This window comes from Mangifera indica, chromosome 13 (genome assembly GCF_011075055.1).
Source record: "Mangifera indica cultivar Alphonso chromosome 13, CATAS_Mindica_2.1, whole genome shotgun sequence".
Classification (NCBI taxonomy): Eukaryota; Viridiplantae; Streptophyta; class Magnoliopsida; order Sapindales; family Anacardiaceae; genus Mangifera; species Mangifera indica.
The window spans coordinates 11,382,531-11,403,104 of record NC_058149.1 but is presented as its reverse complement, the minus strand read 5'-3'; the positions used below and the strand labels follow the sequence as shown (position 1 = coordinate 11,403,104).

Sequence of the window (20,574 nt, the reverse complement as noted above, 5' to 3'; positions counted from 1 at the left end):
ATTATTAAAACGACCTCATTTTAATACATATTAGTTAAAACAATATTATTTTGTATTAATATTTTTAAGCTTGTGAGCTTAATAAACTGAACAGTTTAAAACTCAAGCTCAAGTTCGAATCGAGAATATTGAACTTTCAAGTTTAGACTTACTTAAGTTGAGCTTATTTCAAGGTTATTTGAGTCAAGCTCGAGCTCAAATTCAAATAAACTTAGTTTGAATTCAACCTTAACCATGTGTGACAAAACACACTGTGTATGAAAAGTTTAGAGTTAAATAAAAATATATCACACAATTGCATTTGTTTTTAAATTTTTTTATTTCTTAAATAATTGTCTTATGAAATTGTATGTTACCATTGCATGATTAATAGAAGTTGACACAACTTATTCCTGTATATGTGGCAATTATCCCCAAACCGAGAAATATATCTCTTCAAATAATTTCAACAATCGCATAATAATGTAAAAAAGGATGATGGTTTACAATAAATTCAACATAAAAAGGATAACACCCATCATGATGTTGATGAAAATGATATTGTGAATTCACACGATGATAAAATATTGTCAACCGAAGAGAATTAGCTACGTGGAGGAAAAAGAAGAAGTTTCAACTTAAGGTGCCTTTGACTATAGGAATGAAATAGATGATATTTCATCGAAGAAACACGTCTTGAAAGAGCTGATGATATTAATAATGGTATCAAATGTAACTACATGTAGTTTTCATCATATGAGTTTGGTTAACTTTCATGTACCACCATAGGCTCTTGCTTCTATTTCATTGACCACCTCCTTTCCCTAACCGTATAACAATGTCTAATACCAATGAAGCGAAGAGTGGCATGTGGTTTAATGCGGATGGTATTTTCGGGGACCAAAACGTATTATAAAATTTCATCTACTTAATTTATTGGTCAAACTTGTATAACTAAGAAGTGGTGGTTAATTTTGAATACACTTTCTCTAAATTGGTTATTTTAATTAATTAACCTTGAGAATACTTGTACTAAAACTTTGCAAAATTTAAAAGGATTAATTTGATTTATTTAAACGTCTTTGTGCAAGAAATTAGGAATCTGTAGGCTTAAATTTATATATTATATACACTTAAAGGAAATTTCTGAACGGTTCAAAAGTGTCAAAGTGACCCCTCGACGCTCCCGTCCCCATCTTGAAGTTGAGAATGACAAGGGAAGGGATGTCTGATGCGTGTATTTTTTTCAATGGATATTTCCCCGCAAGTCATGCCTAATTTGTTTTTTGAAATAAACTATAATTAATTCAACGCATACAAATATTATATGTATAAGGCCAAAGAGCTTATTCCCACCCAAATTTCATTGTATTTCTAAAGTTGTATCACTTAACTACTAAAAACTCAAATATTTATCTATAAATAATTAAAATTAATGACATCAATTAAGTTTAGAGAATAAAATTATTATTTAATATTAAAAAATATAAAATATTATCTCTTTCTTTTTTTAATTTAAAAAATTAATAATTTTCTTTTAATATTAAACTTTAAAATATTATATTTCTTTAAAAGTTTTTTCTTTTTTCTTTTCATTTTTTTCACTATTGTTATAAAAAAACGAGAAAAAAAAATATTTAAAAAAATAACATTTCAAAGTTTAATTATAAAAAAAATATTATTTTTTTAAATTTAAAGAAAAAACAAATAACATTAATTGATATTATTAATTTTAATTATCTATAAATGAATATTTAAATTTTTTATAATCAAGATACACTAATTTGATAATGCGGTGAAGTCTGGGTGGGAATTGGTTCTTTGTCCTATTTATAATTGTTGCCTATTTACAACTGTTATGTTACCCGGCCAAAGTAACAAAGTCGTCTCTGTCCCCTTGTGCACTTTCACAAGCGCAAACACCGCAATTATTATAACACTCATCCTCTCCCTCCCACTCCCAGTCCCCACTTACAAATCATCTAATTGGAAGCAATAAGTGATCATTATCACAAGTTAGCACCACTGGTATATAAAAAATAGTAAACAGCTCAGATAAATATTTAAAATTTACTTGATCATCGTGGCGGGCTCCTACAGCTTCTGTATTTTCTGTTTGACTAAATGCAGCAATGACAAGGACGTTGATATTTTTTCTTTTAATGTACAGTCGCCTGTCGGCTCAGGGGCTTCATTGGAAATACAGTCCTCAACCAACTTCATGATTTTTTTGATATATGCTGTTATCTGTTTGGAAGTTGTGGGTTTTGTGATTTGAAGTGAAAAAATGGAGAGTACAATGAAGGAGATGAGAGATGGCGCTTCTGTTCTCGACATGGACCCCAAGTCCACCGTTGGTGGCGGCGTTGAAGACGTCTACGGTGAGGATCGCGCCACCGAAGATCAACTTGTCACTCCCTGGACTATCTCTGTTGCCAGGTTGCCTACTCCACTTTCTAACTTCGTTTTAAGTTTTTTTTTTTTTTTTTAAATTCTTTTATTATTTAGAACTATGTTAAATCTGAAACATTCTTCTGCTTTTTAAACATAAAGTGTCGGTCTTGTTTCTATATTTCGATTTTCTTTTTTAAATCTTCTTACGACGTCAATTGCATGGGAGGGCTTATTGTGGTAGTATACAATGTGTGGGGCATGTAAAAATTTTATATTATGTCTTGGGGTTGGGGGTGGGGGGATACTTTATATCTAAAGGTAATTGATATTATACTATGATAGGGCTAGATTCAAGCTAAATCAAACTCGAATTTAGCTAGATTTACATAAAACTAAGGAGTTCGAATTCATTTCATTTCAACAGAGTTGAGTTTGAGTTCAAATTGAGTTTTTAGTTAGTTTATTATTAAAACGACCTCATTTTAATACATATTAATTAAAGCAATGTTATTCTGTATTAATATTTTTAAACTTGTGAGCTTAATAAACTGAACAGTTTAAAACTCAAGCTCAAGTTCGAATCGAAAATATTGAACTTTCAAGTTTAGACTTACTTAAGTTGAGTTTATTTCAAGGTTATTTGAGTCAAGCTCAAGCTCAAATTCAAATAAACTTAGTTTGAATTCAACCTTAATCATGTGTGACAAAACACACTGTATATGAAAAGTTTAGAGTTAAATGAAAATATATCACACAATTGCATTTGTTTTCAAATTTTTTTTATTTCTTAAATAATTGTCTTATGAAATTGTATGTTACCATTGCATGATTAATAGGAGTTGACACAACTTATTCCTGTATATGTGGCAATTATCCCCAAACCGAGAAATATATCTCTTCAAATAATTTCAACAATCGCATAATAATGTAAAAAAGGATAATGGTTTACAATCAGTTCAACATAAAAAGAATAATACCCATCATGATATTGATGAGAATGATATTGCGAATTTACACGATGTTGAGATATTATCAACTGAAAAGAATTAGTTACGTAGAGGAAAAAGAAGAAGCTTCAACTTAGGGTGCCTTTGACTATAGTAATAAAAACGATGATATTTCATTGAAGAAACACATGTTGAAAGTGTTGATGATATTAATAATGGTATCAAATGTAACTACATGTAGTTTTCAGCATATGAGTTTGGTTAACTTTCATGTACCACCATAGGCTCTTGCTTCTATTTCATTGACTACCTCCTTTCCCTAACCGTATAACAATGTCTAATACCAATGAAGCGAAGAGTGGCATGTGGTTTAATGCGGATGGTATTTTCGGGGACCAAAATGTATTGTAAAATTTCATTTACGTAATTTATTGGTCAAACTTGTATAACTAAGAAGTGGTGGTTAATTTTGAATACACTTTCTCTAAATGGGTTATTTTAATTAATTAACCTTGAGAATACTCGTACTAAAACTTTGCAAAATTTAAAAGGATTAATTTGATTTATTTAAACGTCTTTGTGCGAGAAATTAGGAATCTATAGGCTTAAATTAATGTATTATATACACTTAAAGGAAAATTTTGAACAGTTCAGAAGTGTCAGGTGCCCCCTCGACGCTCCCGTCTCCATCTTGAAGTTGAAAATTACAAGGGAAGGGATGTCTGACGCGTGTATTTTTTTTCAATGGATATTTCCCCGCAAGTCATGCCTAATTTGTTTTTTGTGTTTTCGAAATAAACTATAATTAATTCAACGCATACAAATATTATATGTATAAGGCCAAAGAGCTTATTCCCACCTAAATTTCTTTGTATTTTTAAAATAGTAACTTTTAATTATTAAAAATTCAAGTATTCATCTATAAATAATTAAAATTAATGATATTAATTAAATTTTAAGAATAAAATTATTATTTAATATTAAAAAATATAAAATATTAGAAAATTAATATTTTTTTCTTAAGATTAAACTTTAAAATATTATATTTTTTTAAAGATCTTTTTTTATTTTTGCCTTTTTTTTCCTATTGTTAAAAAAAAGAGAGAAAAAAAGAAAAATATTTAAAAAATAATATTTCAAAGTTTAATCATAAAAAAAATTGTTAATTTTTTAAATTTAAAGAAAAAACAAATAACATTAATTGATATTATTAATTTTAATTATCTATAAATAAATATTTAAATTTTTTGTAATCAAGATATACCACTTAAACAGTGCGGTGAAGTCTGGGTGGGAATTGGTTCTTCGTCCTATTTATAATTGTTGCCTATTTACAACTGTTATGTTACCCGGCCAAAGTAGCAAACTCGTCTCTGTCCCCTTGTGCACTTTCACAAGCGCAAACACCGCAATTATTATAACACTCATCCTCTCCCTCCCACTCCCAGTCCCCACTTACAAATCATCTAATTGGAAGCAATAAGTGATCATTATCACAAGTTAGCACCACCGGTATATAAAAAATAGTAAACAGCTCAGATAAATATTTAAAATTTACTTCATCATCGTGGCGGGCTCCTACAGCTTCTGTATTTTCTGTTTGACTAAATGCAGCACTGACAAGGACGTTGATATTTTCTCTTTTAATGTACAGTCGCCTGTCGGCTCAGGGGCTTCATTGGAAATACAGTCCTCAACCAACTTCATGATTTTTTTGATATATGCTGTTATCTGTTTGACAGTTGTAGGTTTTGTGATTTGAAGTGAAAAAATGGAGAGTACAATGAAGGAGATGAGAGATGGCGCTTCGGTTCTCGACATGGACCCCAAGTCCACCGTTGGTGGCGGTGTTGAAGACGTCTACGGTGAGGATCGCGCCACCGAAGATCAACTTGTCACTCCCTGGACTATCTCTGTTGCCAGGTTGCCTACTCCACTTTCTAACTTCGTTTTAAGTTCTTCTTCTTTTTTTTTTTTTTAAATTCTTTTATTATTTAGAACTATGTTAAATCTGAAACATTCTTTTGCTTTTTAAACATAAAGTGTCGGTCTTGTTTCCATATTTCGATTTTCTTTTTTTTAAATATGGATTCTTGATTTCATAATTCATTACTATTGTTGTTGTTGTTAAATGGTTACTTTTGATTTTTAGATATATGTAAACTATTACTTAATATGCGATACTTGATGGAAATTTTGCAGTGGATACTCTTTGTTGAGGGATCCACACCATAACAAAGGGCTTGCTTTCACCGAGAAAGAGAGAGATGCCCACTACTTGCGTGGCCTTTTGCCACCGATAGTTATGAATCAACAGCTTCAGGTTATGTTCATCACATCACTTGCTATTTTATTTCAGGACCCCTGGATCAACCACATAAATTTTACTTATATTCCTAATATTTTGAAGATTCTATATGTTAGGAGAAGAAATTGATGAACAGTATTCGAAAATATCAAGTTCCCCTGCAGAAGTATATGGCCATGATGGACCTTCAGGTACCTAATTTACCACAATATACACAATTTAGATTCAGAGCTGATGATAGTTTATCTTTTCAAGATTATATTCCATAAGTTGTTTTGGAATAAAACTGATTGATTTCTAAATTGTCTTGTCAATTTGGGGATTTAGTGACTAAGTGGTCCTATGTTTGGGGTTAACAGGAGAGGAATGAAAGATTGTTCTACAAGCTACTGATTGATAATGTTGAGGAACTACTCCCAGTTGTTTACACTCCAACTGTTGGTGAAGCTTGCCAGAAATATGGAAGCATCTTCAGGCGCCCGCAGGGTCTATATATAAGTTTGAAGGAGAAGTAAAATTTGCTTTTTCTCTGGTAGTTTAGCGATGTTAGTGGATAAGATTTGACTTAAATATAATAATTATGCAGGGGGAGAATTCTTGAGGTTTTGAAGAACTGGCCCAAAAGGAGTATTCAGGTGATTGTTGTGACGGATGGTGAGAGGATTTTGGGACTTGGGGACCTTGGCTGCCAGGTAATCATATTGATAATCAATTTTCTTTATCGGAATTTTACTCATTGAAAAAGGTTTACCATCGAAGTTAATGAGGATATAAAGGTGAGTTTTTTTTGACATGACCATGCTGGAAATGTTTTAGGGAATGGGAATTCCTGTTGGGAAATTGGCTTTGTATACAGCACTTGGAGGAGTTCGCCCTTCTGCAGTAAGCATTTTTGGGATAATATATCTCCGCTTATTTCTATTCTCACTTTCATGAAATTCAACCTTACTTTATTGACCTAAGTATGTACCAAAAAAATAGAATTTAGCTATATTTAAGTGAGACTACATCTTTGTTTCAAATCTTGCCCTCCAAATCTACCCCACTCCTCTCATAATTAAGTCTCATGATTATCTCCCTTGCTTTTGTAGTGTTTGCCTATAACCATTGACGTTGGTACGAATAATGAGAATTTGTTGAAGGATGAGTTCTATATTGGGCTCAGACAAAGGAGGGCAACTGGAAAGGTTTCATTATACTTTTGTACCTTGCTTAAGTCAGGTTCTTACTTTGGAATTGACGAACCGGATATTTAACTTTAGTACTGAGGCAGTTTTGACTATTGTTCAGGAATATGCTGAACTTCTACAAGAGTTCATGAGTGCTGTCAAGCAGAACTATGGAGAAAAAGTTCTTGTACAGGTTAGCTATGAATTATATTTCACCTTCTGGAAGTTATGAAATTCACTACATGTTTTTGATTTTTTAGTTCTTTGTGACCAAATTCTGCAGTTTGAGGACTTTGCAAACCACAATGCTTTTGAGTTGCTGGCAAAATATGGCACAACTCATCTTGTCTTCAATGATGATATACAGGTAGGATATAGCAGTAACACAATTGTGAAGCTTATGAACTTTTCTGAACTATTTTCTCTTTTGTTACAGGGAACAGCATCTGTGGTTCTTGCTGGAGTAGTTGCTGCACTGAAGTTGATTGGTGGCACTCTGGCCGAGCATACATTCTTGTTCCTTGGTGCTGGGGAAGTAAGACTCTGTTCATTGAAATGCTGCGAAACAACCAACTTTCAAATGAAACTTTGTCCGCTTTGCTTTCATCAACAACATGGAATTTTCATTTTGCCTTCTGATTTCTGTTGTTTTTATATTCCAGCACTGTTGCCAATGTTATCTATTTCCTGATCCCTCTGATCTCCAGCCGTCCATTCTATCTTTGAAGTTACTTTATCTTGCTTCTTATATCATTATTGCAGGCTGGGACTGGCATTGCAGAACTTATAGCCCTTGAAATGTCCAAGCAGGTACAACCTACTGTTATCATGTGCATTTATTGAAATTTGGAACTGTCCTATTTGGATTTGAAGTAATCCTGACATATTAATGAGTGACATTTTTTTATTGATTTATAAAGTTTAATATATCTTTTGCAGGTAAAAGCTCCTTTGGAAGAGACTCGCAAGAAGATTTGGCTGGTTGATTCAAAGGTAGTAGAGAGCTTGATCAGGGTCATTGCCATATAAATACATTATCCCTTTTACTTCAGTATCATTTATTGTTTTCTGTTCAGGGACTGATCGTCAGCTCTCGTAAAAATTCTCTTCAACATTTTAAGAAGCCTTGGGCTCATGAACATGAACCTGTCGGCAGTCTCTTAGATGCTGTCAAGGTATGGAAACTGTTTCTTTGTTTGATTTCCAATTTTCTGAGTGGTTTTGGGTCTTTAAGTTAATTTAATCATGTTCTCAGGTAATTAAACCAACTGTTTTGATCGGATCATCTGGAGTTGGGAGAACTTTTACAAAGGAAGTCATTGAAGCCGTGGCCTCTTGCAATGAGGTACTCTATCTTGCTCACTTGCCTTCTTTCCTTGGACTTGTATAGCAATCTGTCTTCATACTCTTTCCAAATTGAATAATTACTGGAAGAAGTTGTAATTGTATTGGATAAATGACTGGCAGAAACCTCTGATCCTGGCTCTCTCCAACCCAACCTCACAGTCTGAATGTACTGCTGAAGAAGCTTACACGTGGAGTAAGGTAAAACGACAGTACTTTCTGCAATGTCTTTGAAGGTTACAACTATTTGAAGATATAACTTGTAGAATATGTTTGATTCTCTTTTATGCAAGTACCCAGACTCTTAATTTATATTGCCTCTTTTCTTCATTTGAAGGGTCGTGCCATTTTTGCTAGTGGAAGTCCATTTGATCCTTTTGAATGCAACGGCAAAGTTTTTGTGCCTGGCCAGGTCTACAATCTTAATCATTTTGCATCTGTAGCAATTTCCTGTAATCATGATTTTATTTATTCGTAATTACTTTTCAGGGACTGACATATATATTTTTTTCTTTCAATGTGAATCCAGGCAAATAACGCCTATATTTTCCCTGGATTTGGTTTGGGATTGGTCATCTCTGGAGCAATTCGTGTGCATGATGACATGCTTTTGGCAGCCTGTAAGTAGGCTTCATATTAGAATGATATTTGGAGTAAACTAGCCTGCTTTTTTATTTCATCTCTTTTTGCTTCCTTTACATATGCACTAAATCTATTGACAATTATTTGAAGAATTGAGTGTGTAGCTTTTACTTGGATAAAAAAACTTATAGAGCTTGTGAACTTGGCAAAAAACTAATTCTACCATGTTATCTTCCCTGGCAGCGGAAGCCTTGGCGAAGCAAGTAACAGAGGAGAACTATGAGAAGGGACTGATCTACCCACCATTTTCTAATATCAGAAAAATCTCAGCCAACATAGCTGCTAATGTAGCGGCAAAGGCCTATGAACTGGGTAAGTGAAAGCGACTTTTGTAGTTGATGCTAGCTGTGTAAATGCTTAGCCGCTTATTTCTTTTGTTTTCTCGTTTTTTAGGGCTGGCAACACGACTCCCACGTCCACAGGATCTTGTAAAGTATGCTGAAAGTTGCATGTATACTCCCATCTATAGAAGTTTCAGATAAGCGTTCGATAAACGTGTGACTTGTGTTTTGAAGGTGTGTTTTGCTGAGAGTCTTTCATATTGCTATAAGCAAAAATAATGCGTCATCAAATTGCAATAATTTATGTTGTATGGGATTGGATGTGTTATGAAAGTGTTTGTAATTCTCATGTATAATGTAATGTAATGATATCTCTACTCAATGAACAAGTAATAAGATGGTGTTTTTACACTCCCCTGGTCTCATATCTCAAGTTTTTAACACCTATAATTATATTGTTGACAACCCGGCTCGACTCGATTTGAATGAAATTGAGCTCAAACTTGCTGAATTAACTTCAAAATTGTTTAAACTTGATTCGTTTGAGAAAAACTAGATTCAAGTTCAAGCTCGATTCAAACTTTGAGTTTTACTCACTTTTGTAGTTAAATAAAAATAACTAAAATAACTTTGTTTTAATAAGAATAGGTTAAAACCACATCATTTTAATTAATTCATATTAAAAATTTTCAAAGTCACAATTTTAACAAACTCAACACCTAGGCTGCAACAACAAACCAAAAACTCAAAGCTCAAGTTCAATCTCAAAATTATTTAATTGTTAGGCTCGAGCTCACATTCGCTTCACCTAAACTAGTTTCAGGTTTGTTTAAATCAAGTTCGTTTTCAAATTAGAATATACTCGGTTCAAATTCAGCCCAAAGCGTAGGTCATGTTGGGAGTTTCCCACAGCCTTGAAATCAAAGTGAGACTTAAGGGAAACGGGAGAGACAGTAGAATTATTTTATAATACAAAATAATCAACATAAATATGTCACAGCATCAATGAAACTAATACAGCACTAGGTATGAAATTTATTCTGTTAATCTCTATCGGACACATGATATCACAAGGGTAACAACACAACTGCACAATTAAGTTAAAGGACCTGTGGTTTATTCTGTGACACTTCATCTAAAACAGCCTTTTAGGCTAGACTTCTGTGTATAGAATTCTTGCTGCAAACTCAATTTTGGGGCTGTTTGTTGTATACGTTCAGATCAGCGTGAGTATCCTTATAGCGCTGGCACAGGTATGTTCCACATTTGATCGGAGGAAACCTGGCCAATGCAGCATTACAAAGTCATAAATGCACACAAAAGGATTGTTTGGCTCAGTAACAAAATCTAAACGATGCCCAACAGAGAAATATAGATCAATGCCGAAATAATAGATAAAAAAGATATCAAATTCTTCATATTCGATAAAATATATATAGATATACATATACGAGCCATGTTATCGTATTCATTTTAAGTATACAAAGAGGTATTTTATATTCATTATCATATGATTTAATATTATTTTATTTTTAATTTAAAATCAATAAATCATATTTGTGTATTCATCGGGTACACAGTTTTAAAGAAACTTACTTGGGAGGATTTTTCTCCGACTTGCAAGTTGGCAAACACTCAACAAGACAATCATGACTAGGTTCCACAAAGTACGCGATCTGTCCCCACAAACAAGGAATTCAGAGGCATAATTTTCTCAACATGATGACACATAAAAGATGGATATAAAAAATAAAAGTAAATTTAAAAAATGAAAAGGTGGTCTCGAAAAGTAGATGTAGGTGTCAAGAAAAGACATATTCATATCTTAGGAAGATACTCTCACAAAATTAACTAGGCCCACTATTGCACTAACCCTTTTTCGGTAGCGTAAGTAATCAAAATGATCATATAAACAATAATAAAACTGTGTATATATATTTTTGAATACATAATCAGATATATAAATGATATATTATCATATAATTAAATTATTTTGAATTAAGGATATCACCCGTATACCAAGTTGTGTACTCAAAAGCGTATACATAAACATTACTTTAAAAATAAACATGCAGATGTGTCATTATTCCCACTCATAATTTAAATTAAAAGAAGTTGGCTCGGCAAGTAACAAGAAGGACCATAAGAAATAAACTTTCAAGTTTCCATAACCCAATTTACCGCTCCAGTAGCTACACCCAATGCTGCCATGATATATGAAAACAGAGGAAACCAAATTCTTTAAAGAAGGAAGCATTCAACTGTTATATTTTGGCACAACCTCTCCACATAGTCAAAGTAGTATCTTTAGTAAATAAAAAGAAAGATTAATTGTTGTATGTTCATGCAGAAAAGTGTGTGTGTGCACACACATATATAGAGAGAGAAGCAAAAAGATTTATGGTTCAAGACTTTATGATATAAATACAATCCCGAGCATGTTACATTGCCATTATAAATCTTCTAAAAGATTTTGAAGGGCCCATTGTTTTGAAAAATAAATATACAAAAAGAAGGCAGACTTACAGAATATCTCTCATGGCCATTTCCTAAGACTCTGTGCAGAGTGGACCTGGGCAAAACGAAAAAAAATGAAGGCAGGTCATAAGATGGCAGCCAGTCTACCAGAACAAAAGAAAGAGGCAAAAAAATAAATATATAGTTCCAACAGGTATCCATACTTAACGTTCACACTTGTTCCCCCCTCCCCCCCTCTTTTCCTTTCTTTATACCCTTAAATTCAACCATATAACTAGGACAACGGCATTAGGGTATGTAATATTACTATATTGTTTGCCATAGTTCAATATACATTGGAAGGTGAATGCAGCAAATTTGATTCTTAAAGTTTCTTTAAATGAAAATGTTAGAATATTTTACTGAAAAATTACACTTGAAGAGCAATGTAATCCTAATAATTTGTGAAAAAATGAATCTCTCATTTGAAATTTTTCATAGACAAATGAGACGGCAATGCAACAGAAAAACTCTCCTTATGCAGAGGAAAAAAATCAGCTAGAAAGTAAATACTGTTTAGTGTTTTGAACAAATTAAACCATATCAACATTAATTGCTGGGAAAAAGCAATTCATAAGTCACATTCTGAGATACACATATTTAATCTCATAATATATAATAATCACAAGAAAAACGATACTATAACCACAAATAGACAATAAGAGCCAGGCACTCAATGTAAAACAAACAAAGTTTAAGGTAATTATTATTCATAATTATTGCAACTTCATGATTAATGCAAACACAGGTAAGTCGATCTGCATAGTGAAGCCGTAAATTCATACGTACACTGTAAGTAATAAAATGTAAAGATAATATAAACCATTACTTGAATATACAGTTGCTCCACCGCTCCAGCATGTCACCAAGATTCACAATAAATGATCTGTTAAGATAATCCATGGGGAAAGGATGTCATTACCCAGAATATAAAGCCTGTCACTATTTTATTGCTATGACAGTTTAATCTATGATTCTTAACAGCATGCATCTTGATAAAGCATCACAATGTATTAACAGAATGCATTTGGTATATTATATGCCTTAATATTTGTATGTTATTCTTTACAACTATCTAAAGATAGACCACCTAGAAAGATTAACAAGTAAAGTACCAGAATTTGAGTCCCAACTTTTTTAACCTATATGTAACAGAATATTGAGAGAACTTTATGTGAAATAAAGATCATAATTTACAGAATAGCTGGTATGCATCACTACCTGTGCAGTGCATATATATGAGATCCCCACAAGAACATTACAAAATACAATAAGAACCTCAAAAAGGAAAATTTGATCAAGGTACTACCGGAGGAAAAAAATTAAAAAATCACTCATGGAAATAGAATGAAAGATGCTGGTTCCCAACTGATACTTAAATTGAATAGATAATTAATGAAACAACAAAATGATTAAAGATAGATACATATAGCGTTATTACATCGGTAAAGAACTACTTATTCAACCAAGAAGAAGAATGGTTTTCAGGGACAAGGGCTTAACTATATTCCCTTTGGATTTTAACTGCCAGGATATGTGTAGGGGCGGGGCTTTTAGCAGAAAATCAGATCATAACAACTAATCACAAATCTTGAAAGAGGATTGAACATGCAGTGATACACTAATCAAATATACAGTCTTAAGCAATTTAACAAATAAAACTTTTTTCAACCTCCAAGATGACTCACCCTTTTACTGGTGCTACATATTCCCATATCTGAGGTTTAGCATCCTTATCCTTGCATATCTACAATTGATCAAAAAGTGTAAGCAGCTTAAACAAAATAAAAATAACGGGCAAATTTTAATAGGGCATTATTCATACTTGAAGACCTAACACATCATCTGTTGCTAAGAGGGTAATCAAACCGTAGTCTGTATGCGCCCCAGCTCCATATATTCCTTTCATAGGATCAGAAACTTGACCTAAATCAAAGATAAGAATAAATTAACAACATCGAAGTTATTAGTTGCACAATGGAGTCAGGTCTAAATGAATTCATCAGCTTTCAGTAATAAAATTTTACCTTCATAGTGTAGTAGCCTCAAGGTAGCAATAGGCTCTCCGAGCATTTCAGGCTTATCAAAAAAACCAACCTCCAAATCAAGTGCAAGGGCTATTATCCTTGCAACTGCTTTAGCCACCTCTCTGAAGGCACATAAATAATAAATCAAGTATGTTTCAAAAGTTAGAAACAGAAATGAATAGACAATAAAATAGCCTTTAGCATCTGAAACTCTACTACCACTATTTTGGACAGGAAAAATAAACTCATATGCATGTAAACTAAGAGATTTCCTTTCTATTAGTTTGACACAACTTACAAAGCTTCTCGATGAAATCTCTCCATTGTCTCCCTCCATCCTGGCAATATATCTAAACAAAAGAAGTTTGAAAATAAAAAATGTTTCTGGTCACAAGTCATCTAATTAAATTTTACTCCAAATTAGTAAATTGATAAAGTGACCTGGTGCAGGCCACACATTTGGGCCATAAAAGGGCTTCTCTGCTGCAGGGTCACCTTCAGGCACTTCAACACCGATATAATATCCCTCCTTATAATCTCCTGCTATCAAAAAATCACATGATAATAAACGATAAGAACTTTCATTCACACTGACAAGAAGAAATAAAAAGAGAAAAGAAACCACATAAACAAGTTAAAAAAATAAAAAAAACCAACCATTTACTTGATTATCAGGATCAAGAGTCTCATCAAGAAAAGGCGTATAACCTCTGTGTTTCTCGTTCCTTAAAAGCTTCACTTTCTCATTTAAAGGCAATTCAAAAAACCTTTTACTCATAGCAAAAACCTCGTCCATGAATTCTTGGCTTATACCATGATTAATCACATAGAAGAATCCACAATCTAAGCATGCCTAGACAGACATAACACAAATTTAAATAAAAAATAAAAACGTAATAAACGAATTTTCTTCCTCTTTCTTCAAATGAAATGAACAGAACCTGTTTGAGGAGAAAAACGGATTGCTGATTGTCAGCGCTGGAGAGATCGATGCAGTTAAGCAGCGAGACTCTGTCAGGGGCTGGCTTTGGTTCGGCGCCATTTTTAACCGGCTGCTGCTGTTCTTCCATTTTAAATTTCTTAGAATTTCCGTGTTTGATGAGTTTGTTTTTCCTTTCGAAGGGAGTATGATAGCAGACAGCCCCAGCCGTCGAATTTGAAATTCAAGGACGAGAATTTATAGAGAAGAGAGCTGTAATGAGGCGTCCGTCGTTTTTTATTTTTATTTTTTTCAACAATTTGTAGATAAGTAATTAATTCTCCTCACCGGTACATTAATTAATTAAAATATGCATAAAATTTTATACCAAACTCTCTCAGGTAAATTTTTAATAAATTTAATTTTTTTAAACAAATTTAATATTTATTTTAATAATATTTTTCTCTGATAATTATTTTTCTTCAATTATATTTTTTCTTTGATAACATTTTCTTCAACAACATACTTTAGTATTATCACATTGATTATAAATTTGATAACTTATGAATTAAAATATTCATAAATTTGTTTAAAAATTTTTAGTTTGATTATTTATATGTCCAGATCAAAACAAAAAGTAAAACAAATACGAGTGTGAGCCAACAAGAAAAGGTGATGTGATGAAAAGACAATGATCTTTTTGTCATAACACGGTGTGATAAAGAGATTCCAACTTTTCCTATTAACTCAGGCGAAGTAGGAGCCTTGAGATAGATAAAGAGGACATCGGAAGATATGTCAAAAATTGAAATTCAAGAGTAGGGATGAAATTGTTGTTTTTGAAAGTTTCCAGAGATGATTAAAGTTGAAAAAGATGAAAATTTTAGACTTCGAAAAAAAAAATATTACTTTTTAAAGTTTAAAAATTCTAAATAGAAATAAAATTATTAGCTTTTAAAATTTAAGAAAAAATAATAAAATTTATATTTTCTTAATATTACCAATGAAACAATGATTTTATTTTATTTTAAATAAAAAATTTAATAATAATTTGAGTTAAAAATAAATATTAAAAATTTTTAATTATCAAAAAAAATATTTTTAAGGTTAAATTAAACTTAGATAAGAAATAGTCTTTGATCTTATCGGAAAAGAAAAATGTACACAGTAACATGTAAAGGATTGTGCCACGTCTGGATCAAATTTTAATCTTTTGATTTGATGGTGCAAGCAGATTCTTGTTGATAAATAATGGTTTTATAAAGGCCACAGGACTATTTCCCACCAAGGTATGTTTTCCTGTAAATTTCCATCCGTATTAAAAAAAATAATAGATTGATGGATTCAGGGATAAAATTATCATTTTATCTATAATATTAAAAATAAACTTTAATTAAAATTATTTTTTACCCCCAAACCCTAAAAATTAACACTTTTTCTCTAACCCAAGTTTTTAACAACTGCATATTCCCCCTCAGGGTTTTCAAATTCAGATCCAATTTTTTCGATGACAATCGATGCTCTCCAAGCATCTATGCTCCCTCCCCGATGGCCCTCCTTTTGACCATGTGACCTCCGACTCTCCTAGGTATCGTTGTCAACGGACTCAATTAAGTTTAACGGCCTATAGGTGGGTTCATAGGTTTTTCAAAGTTAACGGGGAAATTTCATAGTTCATCATAGTTTGGGTGGGACATAGTGTTTTGACCTTTTATAAATTATAAGATAAATAAGGGCAGTACATTATTCTGACCAAAAAGCAAGAGGAAAAAGGTGAGCTGGCGACCTATTGACCGTTACTCGTGCATGCTTGGTTGGGTTTAGACGTGGCCCCCTATTATAGTTGAATAAATTGAAAAGACTTCAGAATTATTTTTTAAAATTCTTAACGGATTTGTGCGGTTCTGGAAAATTCAACTACATTTTCATATAAAAAATATATATACGAAGTGTTCTTTTCGGTTTCCATCTTGCCTAAGTTTCAAGGAAGATTAGATGCGAATGAGGTTTATTAAATTTGAAAATAAATTTGATTCGAATAAATTTAAAATAAATTATGTTCAAATAAATTTGAGATTAAATTTAAAAATTAAATATTTTAAAGTTTAAATTTAAATTCAAGTTTTAAAAATACTAATTTTATTAAGTTTGTGAACTTAAAAAATTTTTTATATGAATGGATTGAAATAACATTATTCTGTAATATAAATTAAAATGATATTATTTATTTTTTTTTTTTTGAGTATAGTATTGAACCAAATTTAAAATTCAGTTAAACCCAGTCCTTTACAAACAATTAAATTTAAACAATTTTAAGATAAATTATATTTCAAACTTAATTATTTTTAAATTAAATTTAAAAATAATTTAATTTGATTTGAATTTAATCCTAAATCTAAGTTCAAGGTCAGTCCCCATCAAGAATGACACTTGCTATCTATTCGGCCTTCTCAAATTCCTTACGTTCACACGAGCACAGTTATGCTTTCAGAGTATATCTCTTTAAAGTCATTTTGTAATTTGCCTGATGTATCGAATATTTGATTGATTGGCCTTCGGACTTGCAAATTCCAGAGCCACGTAGATGACGGATTAGATTTTAAACGGACACAAATTTGATCCAACATCCAAGAAATTTACAACAGGCAATTTTTACAGGGGAGTATGCTAAAATTAGTAGACATACGAGTCGAAGATATGCGTGATTTATGATGTATCTTGATTTAAGGTTAGATTTAAATTGAGTTAAGTTCAAGTTTGATTCACTTCTATGGAGTCAAGTTTAAATTTGAATTCGTCAAACTCGTTTCAAAAGTAATCAAGTTTAACACGTTTAAAAAGAGTTAAAAGTTTAATCTCAAATCAAATTTTGAATTTGACTCAAAATTAAAACAACATCATTTTAATACGTATTAATCAAAATAATATCGCTATAATCAATTTATATTAAAATTTTCAGGGTTGTGAATTTTACAAATTGATCACTTATAAAATTCGAATTTAAAAATATTAAACTTTCAAACTTAAACTCGATTCAAATATAATTTTACCTTGATTGAAACCCCTTAAATCTTATCTTGAGTATGTGTTAATTGAAAAATACATGACTATGAGACACCATTATTAATTATTTCATCACTATCATAATTTTATATGGGCTGTGTTTTCTTATGGTAAAATATCCGTGAAAGAAGCCTCTTTCATTACAATGCCAATAATCAAGCATATCTTCTATCTGTTTTTACCCTTTTCAATTCTTCTTTGTAAACCCTCCAACGAAGTCGCCCAACTGGTTAAGTACCACCTGCCTACTTCCGCTTGCTGAGCATCGTCAGCCTCATCTCCATTCTCAAACTTGGCCGCAGTCAGGAAACCATAACCATATAATATAAAACACGGCATTGACAAAATGTCTAACCATAGTTTTAAAAACCATATTAGACTTGTCGATTTGATTGAAAATTAAGAGCCAAATACAAGACCAAAATGGTATTAAATCATTTTGGGCTTTGAACCAGATTGAATGATAGTCAAACCGACTCAATCACTACATAGCATGAGAAGCACCTATCATGCCACACCATTTTTAGTTTACACTTGTTCGGATTTGAACATAGCACCTTATTATTGACATAATATCTGTGTTATTAAAGCAAATTTATTTTGTGCAAATGTTATTCTTGTTTTATATTTAATAATTAAACATTCAAAACCATTTTGAATATTATTTTTAATATTAATGTGAACAATTCATCGATTTAATTATCGATCAAACAATTTAAGTTGACCTAAACTAGCATCTTTATTGGGTTAATGGCTTATTCAGGGTATGAAAACCATGTGTCTAGTTCTGTTGCCAATTTCGACTTTAGCAAAGGCTATTTTTCCTAAAGTATTTTATCAAAAAATTTTCAACTGAGTATTCCCCAAATAACTTACTTTAACGTCCAATCCACTGGCACGCTCTCTATTAACCTGAACCATAATCTTTATACTCAAACTAGATGTTAATCTGATGAAAGGATCAATCTAGATTAACCATCGGTCGAATAAGTAAATTATTTAAATAAATATTATAAATAATAGTTAAAACAATGATGATTACTTAATCATCAAATATAAAATATGAATTACATTAGCGTAAAAATGAATGTGGTTTGATAGTGTAGATATATTATTTTTGTTGATAATGTATTGGATTTAAATTGCAATAAGGGCAAAATTTTAGATGTTTTTTAATATGCAAAAATAGGTTTAAAAAATTAAAAAAACAAGGCGAATGGTCAATTGAGCTATGAACCAATGAGTTTGGATTGATTCAATTGTGGTTGAAAGCCCAAAATACGTTTAAACCATTTCTAGAGTGGATTGGCTCTTAGTCCTCAATCGTACAAGTCATACCAAACAATTAGATCCAGTTATTGAAATCATGACAGCAAGACTAGAGTCTTTTATTGAATCCATCCTGAAAGACTTGTTCAATTACCAATTTGCACTTTGTTGAAATTACAAAGATACCCTGCACTTCCAAACTCACAAAATTAGAGAAAGAAGTTGGTATCTCACCAGCTAATCTATTAATCCCCAAGTCAAGGACGCCAAATATTTTTGGCCCGCAGAATTAAAAGGGCAGAGGTCCATTCAACAATTGCCTTCTAGATCAAGAACCTCCAAATATTTCATGCCCCAAATTTCTTTAGAAGTCTCACCATGTAACCTACTAAATGGAAGAGACAAAATTGTAATTTCAGTAAGATCTGCAATAGCAGACAGCAATTTTCCACTCAACTTTCTTCTTATACCTTTACAATTTCTTCCAACGCCAAGCCTGTAAATTGGACACTAAGCATAATCGGAACAAGAAAATTGAAACCCAATTTCATTTTCACTTGAATTACCTTTCTTTGCCACCCCCCAGAAATGTTGAGCAAAAGAACAGGGGGAATCAAAATAACAAAGCTGGAGAGGGTCGTACAGTGAGTTTTTAAACTGAATCAGCACCGATTTATTATCAGATACAGATAAAATGCGACACGTTCCAAGTGACCAGAGAGTGAAAGCCCTTTCTTCAGCAATCTCAACCTCCTCTTCTCTTAAAACTTTTATATAGAATGATTGGGTGGTTTATTATATAGAATGAAAGTGACAGTTTTACCTCTTACATATATATATTAAACAGTATATGGAAGGTAGCACGAACTGGTATATCATATCAAATTAAATTTTGAATAATCTAATATAATGATTATAAATTCAGTCATTGTATCTTAAAATTTATTCGTCCGAGTGTTTTTTTTTTTTGGGTACTTACCGGCTAGAGTTTTCCTATCTTTTGAAAAAACAAAAAAGCCAGCACAATAAGCGTATTGACGTAATAAAATTAATGCAAATTGACAAATGAACCCCATTAATTATGCTTGCATAGACAGTTAAATATGTGTTATCATTGACTGCAGGAAAAAAGTATTATATATATTACTATCCAACGAAACGTACTCTGAAAGAAACATTGATGGATTTCTGGTCAATCCCGGCCGGAGATTATGCAAAGACTCCGGCACAGGGGGCAAGAATTGCAGCTGGAGACCCACTTGGCGATACAAATTGCATGAAAAACGTGGCCACATGTGACTTGCTTACCGGGAAATTCTGAGCCAAAACCTTCCATGCACACCGTACAAACGCCCGCAGATGAAACAGTTTGCAAGTTTGATGTGAAAAAACTGATGTTCGATTCTGTGATTTGATGGCTCGAATCTTCTGACAATTCTGGGGACCAAGTGTTTGCTGCAGTCATGGTTAAAGCCTCATCAAGATCGAAAATTTGATGGATTGGATTGTTAAGAAGGATATTAGGAGCTGAATATTGGGTGGCCATTGAGAGAAAAAGAAGGAGAACACAGCGAAGAGAGAGATGGGAAGGATCAATGGAAATAAAGATTGTTCGGTTGTCTGGGTTTTTATAAAAAGAAAAATTGATATTAAAATAACTTATTAGGGAAATTGGCTTTTTTCATTAATTAATAATAATACCCAGCGTTGAATGC

At 32.1% G+C, this 20,574-nt stretch overlaps 2 protein-coding genes across 4 annotated transcripts; one reads left to right on the top strand and one right to left on the bottom strand.

Annotated features, from left to right (window-relative positions):
* The first annotated feature begins 2,197 nt into the window (after positions 1–2,197).
* On the top strand, positions 2,198–9,475 carry LOC123194977 (NADP-dependent malic enzyme). Of its 2 annotated transcripts, none has more exons than XM_044608495.1 (19): positions 2,198–2,418; positions 5,523–5,643; positions 5,745–5,819; positions 5,988–6,139; positions 6,215–6,320; positions 6,445–6,510; positions 6,720–6,815; positions 6,919–6,990; positions 7,081–7,164; positions 7,234–7,332; positions 7,560–7,607; positions 7,737–7,790; positions 7,874–7,972; positions 8,053–8,142; positions 8,265–8,342; positions 8,479–8,553; positions 8,671–8,761; positions 8,967–9,095; positions 9,177–9,475. In XM_044608495.1, exons 1-19 carry the CDS (start codon positions 2,267–2,269, stop codon positions 9,263–9,265), a joined length of 1,776 nt encoding a protein of 591 aa, XP_044464430.1. In that variant the 5' UTR covers positions 2,198–2,266; the 3' UTR covers positions 9,266–9,475. The 2 variants fall into 2 exon arrangements, with proteins under 2 accessions (XP_044464430.1, XP_044464429.1); XM_044608494.1 differs by lacking the exon at positions 2,198–2,418 and adding an exon at positions 5,057–5,243.
* A 538-nt stretch (positions 9,476–10,013) lies between these two features.
* LOC123195298 (2-oxoglutarate-Fe(II) type oxidoreductase hxnY) lies at positions 10,014–14,793 on the bottom strand. Of its 2 annotated transcripts, none has more exons than XM_044608971.1 (11): positions 14,550–14,793; positions 14,266–14,461; positions 14,050–14,151; positions 13,907–13,958; positions 13,609–13,730; positions 13,407–13,507; positions 13,270–13,328; positions 12,411–12,467; positions 11,591–11,636; positions 10,661–10,740; positions 10,014–10,345 (listed from the first exon to the last, which is right to left on the bottom strand). In XM_044608971.1, the coding sequence occupies exons 1-11, from the start codon at positions 14,676–14,678 to the stop codon at positions 10,252–10,254; spliced, it is 1,038 nt and encodes a 345-aa protein (XP_044464906.1). In that variant the 5' UTR covers positions 14,679–14,793; the 3' UTR covers positions 10,014–10,251. The 2 variants fall into 2 exon arrangements, with proteins under 2 accessions (XP_044464906.1, XP_044464907.1); XM_044608972.1 differs by having other exon boundaries at positions 14,050–14,148; positions 14,550–14,791.
* Between the last annotated feature and the right edge of the window lie 5,781 nt (positions 14,794–20,574).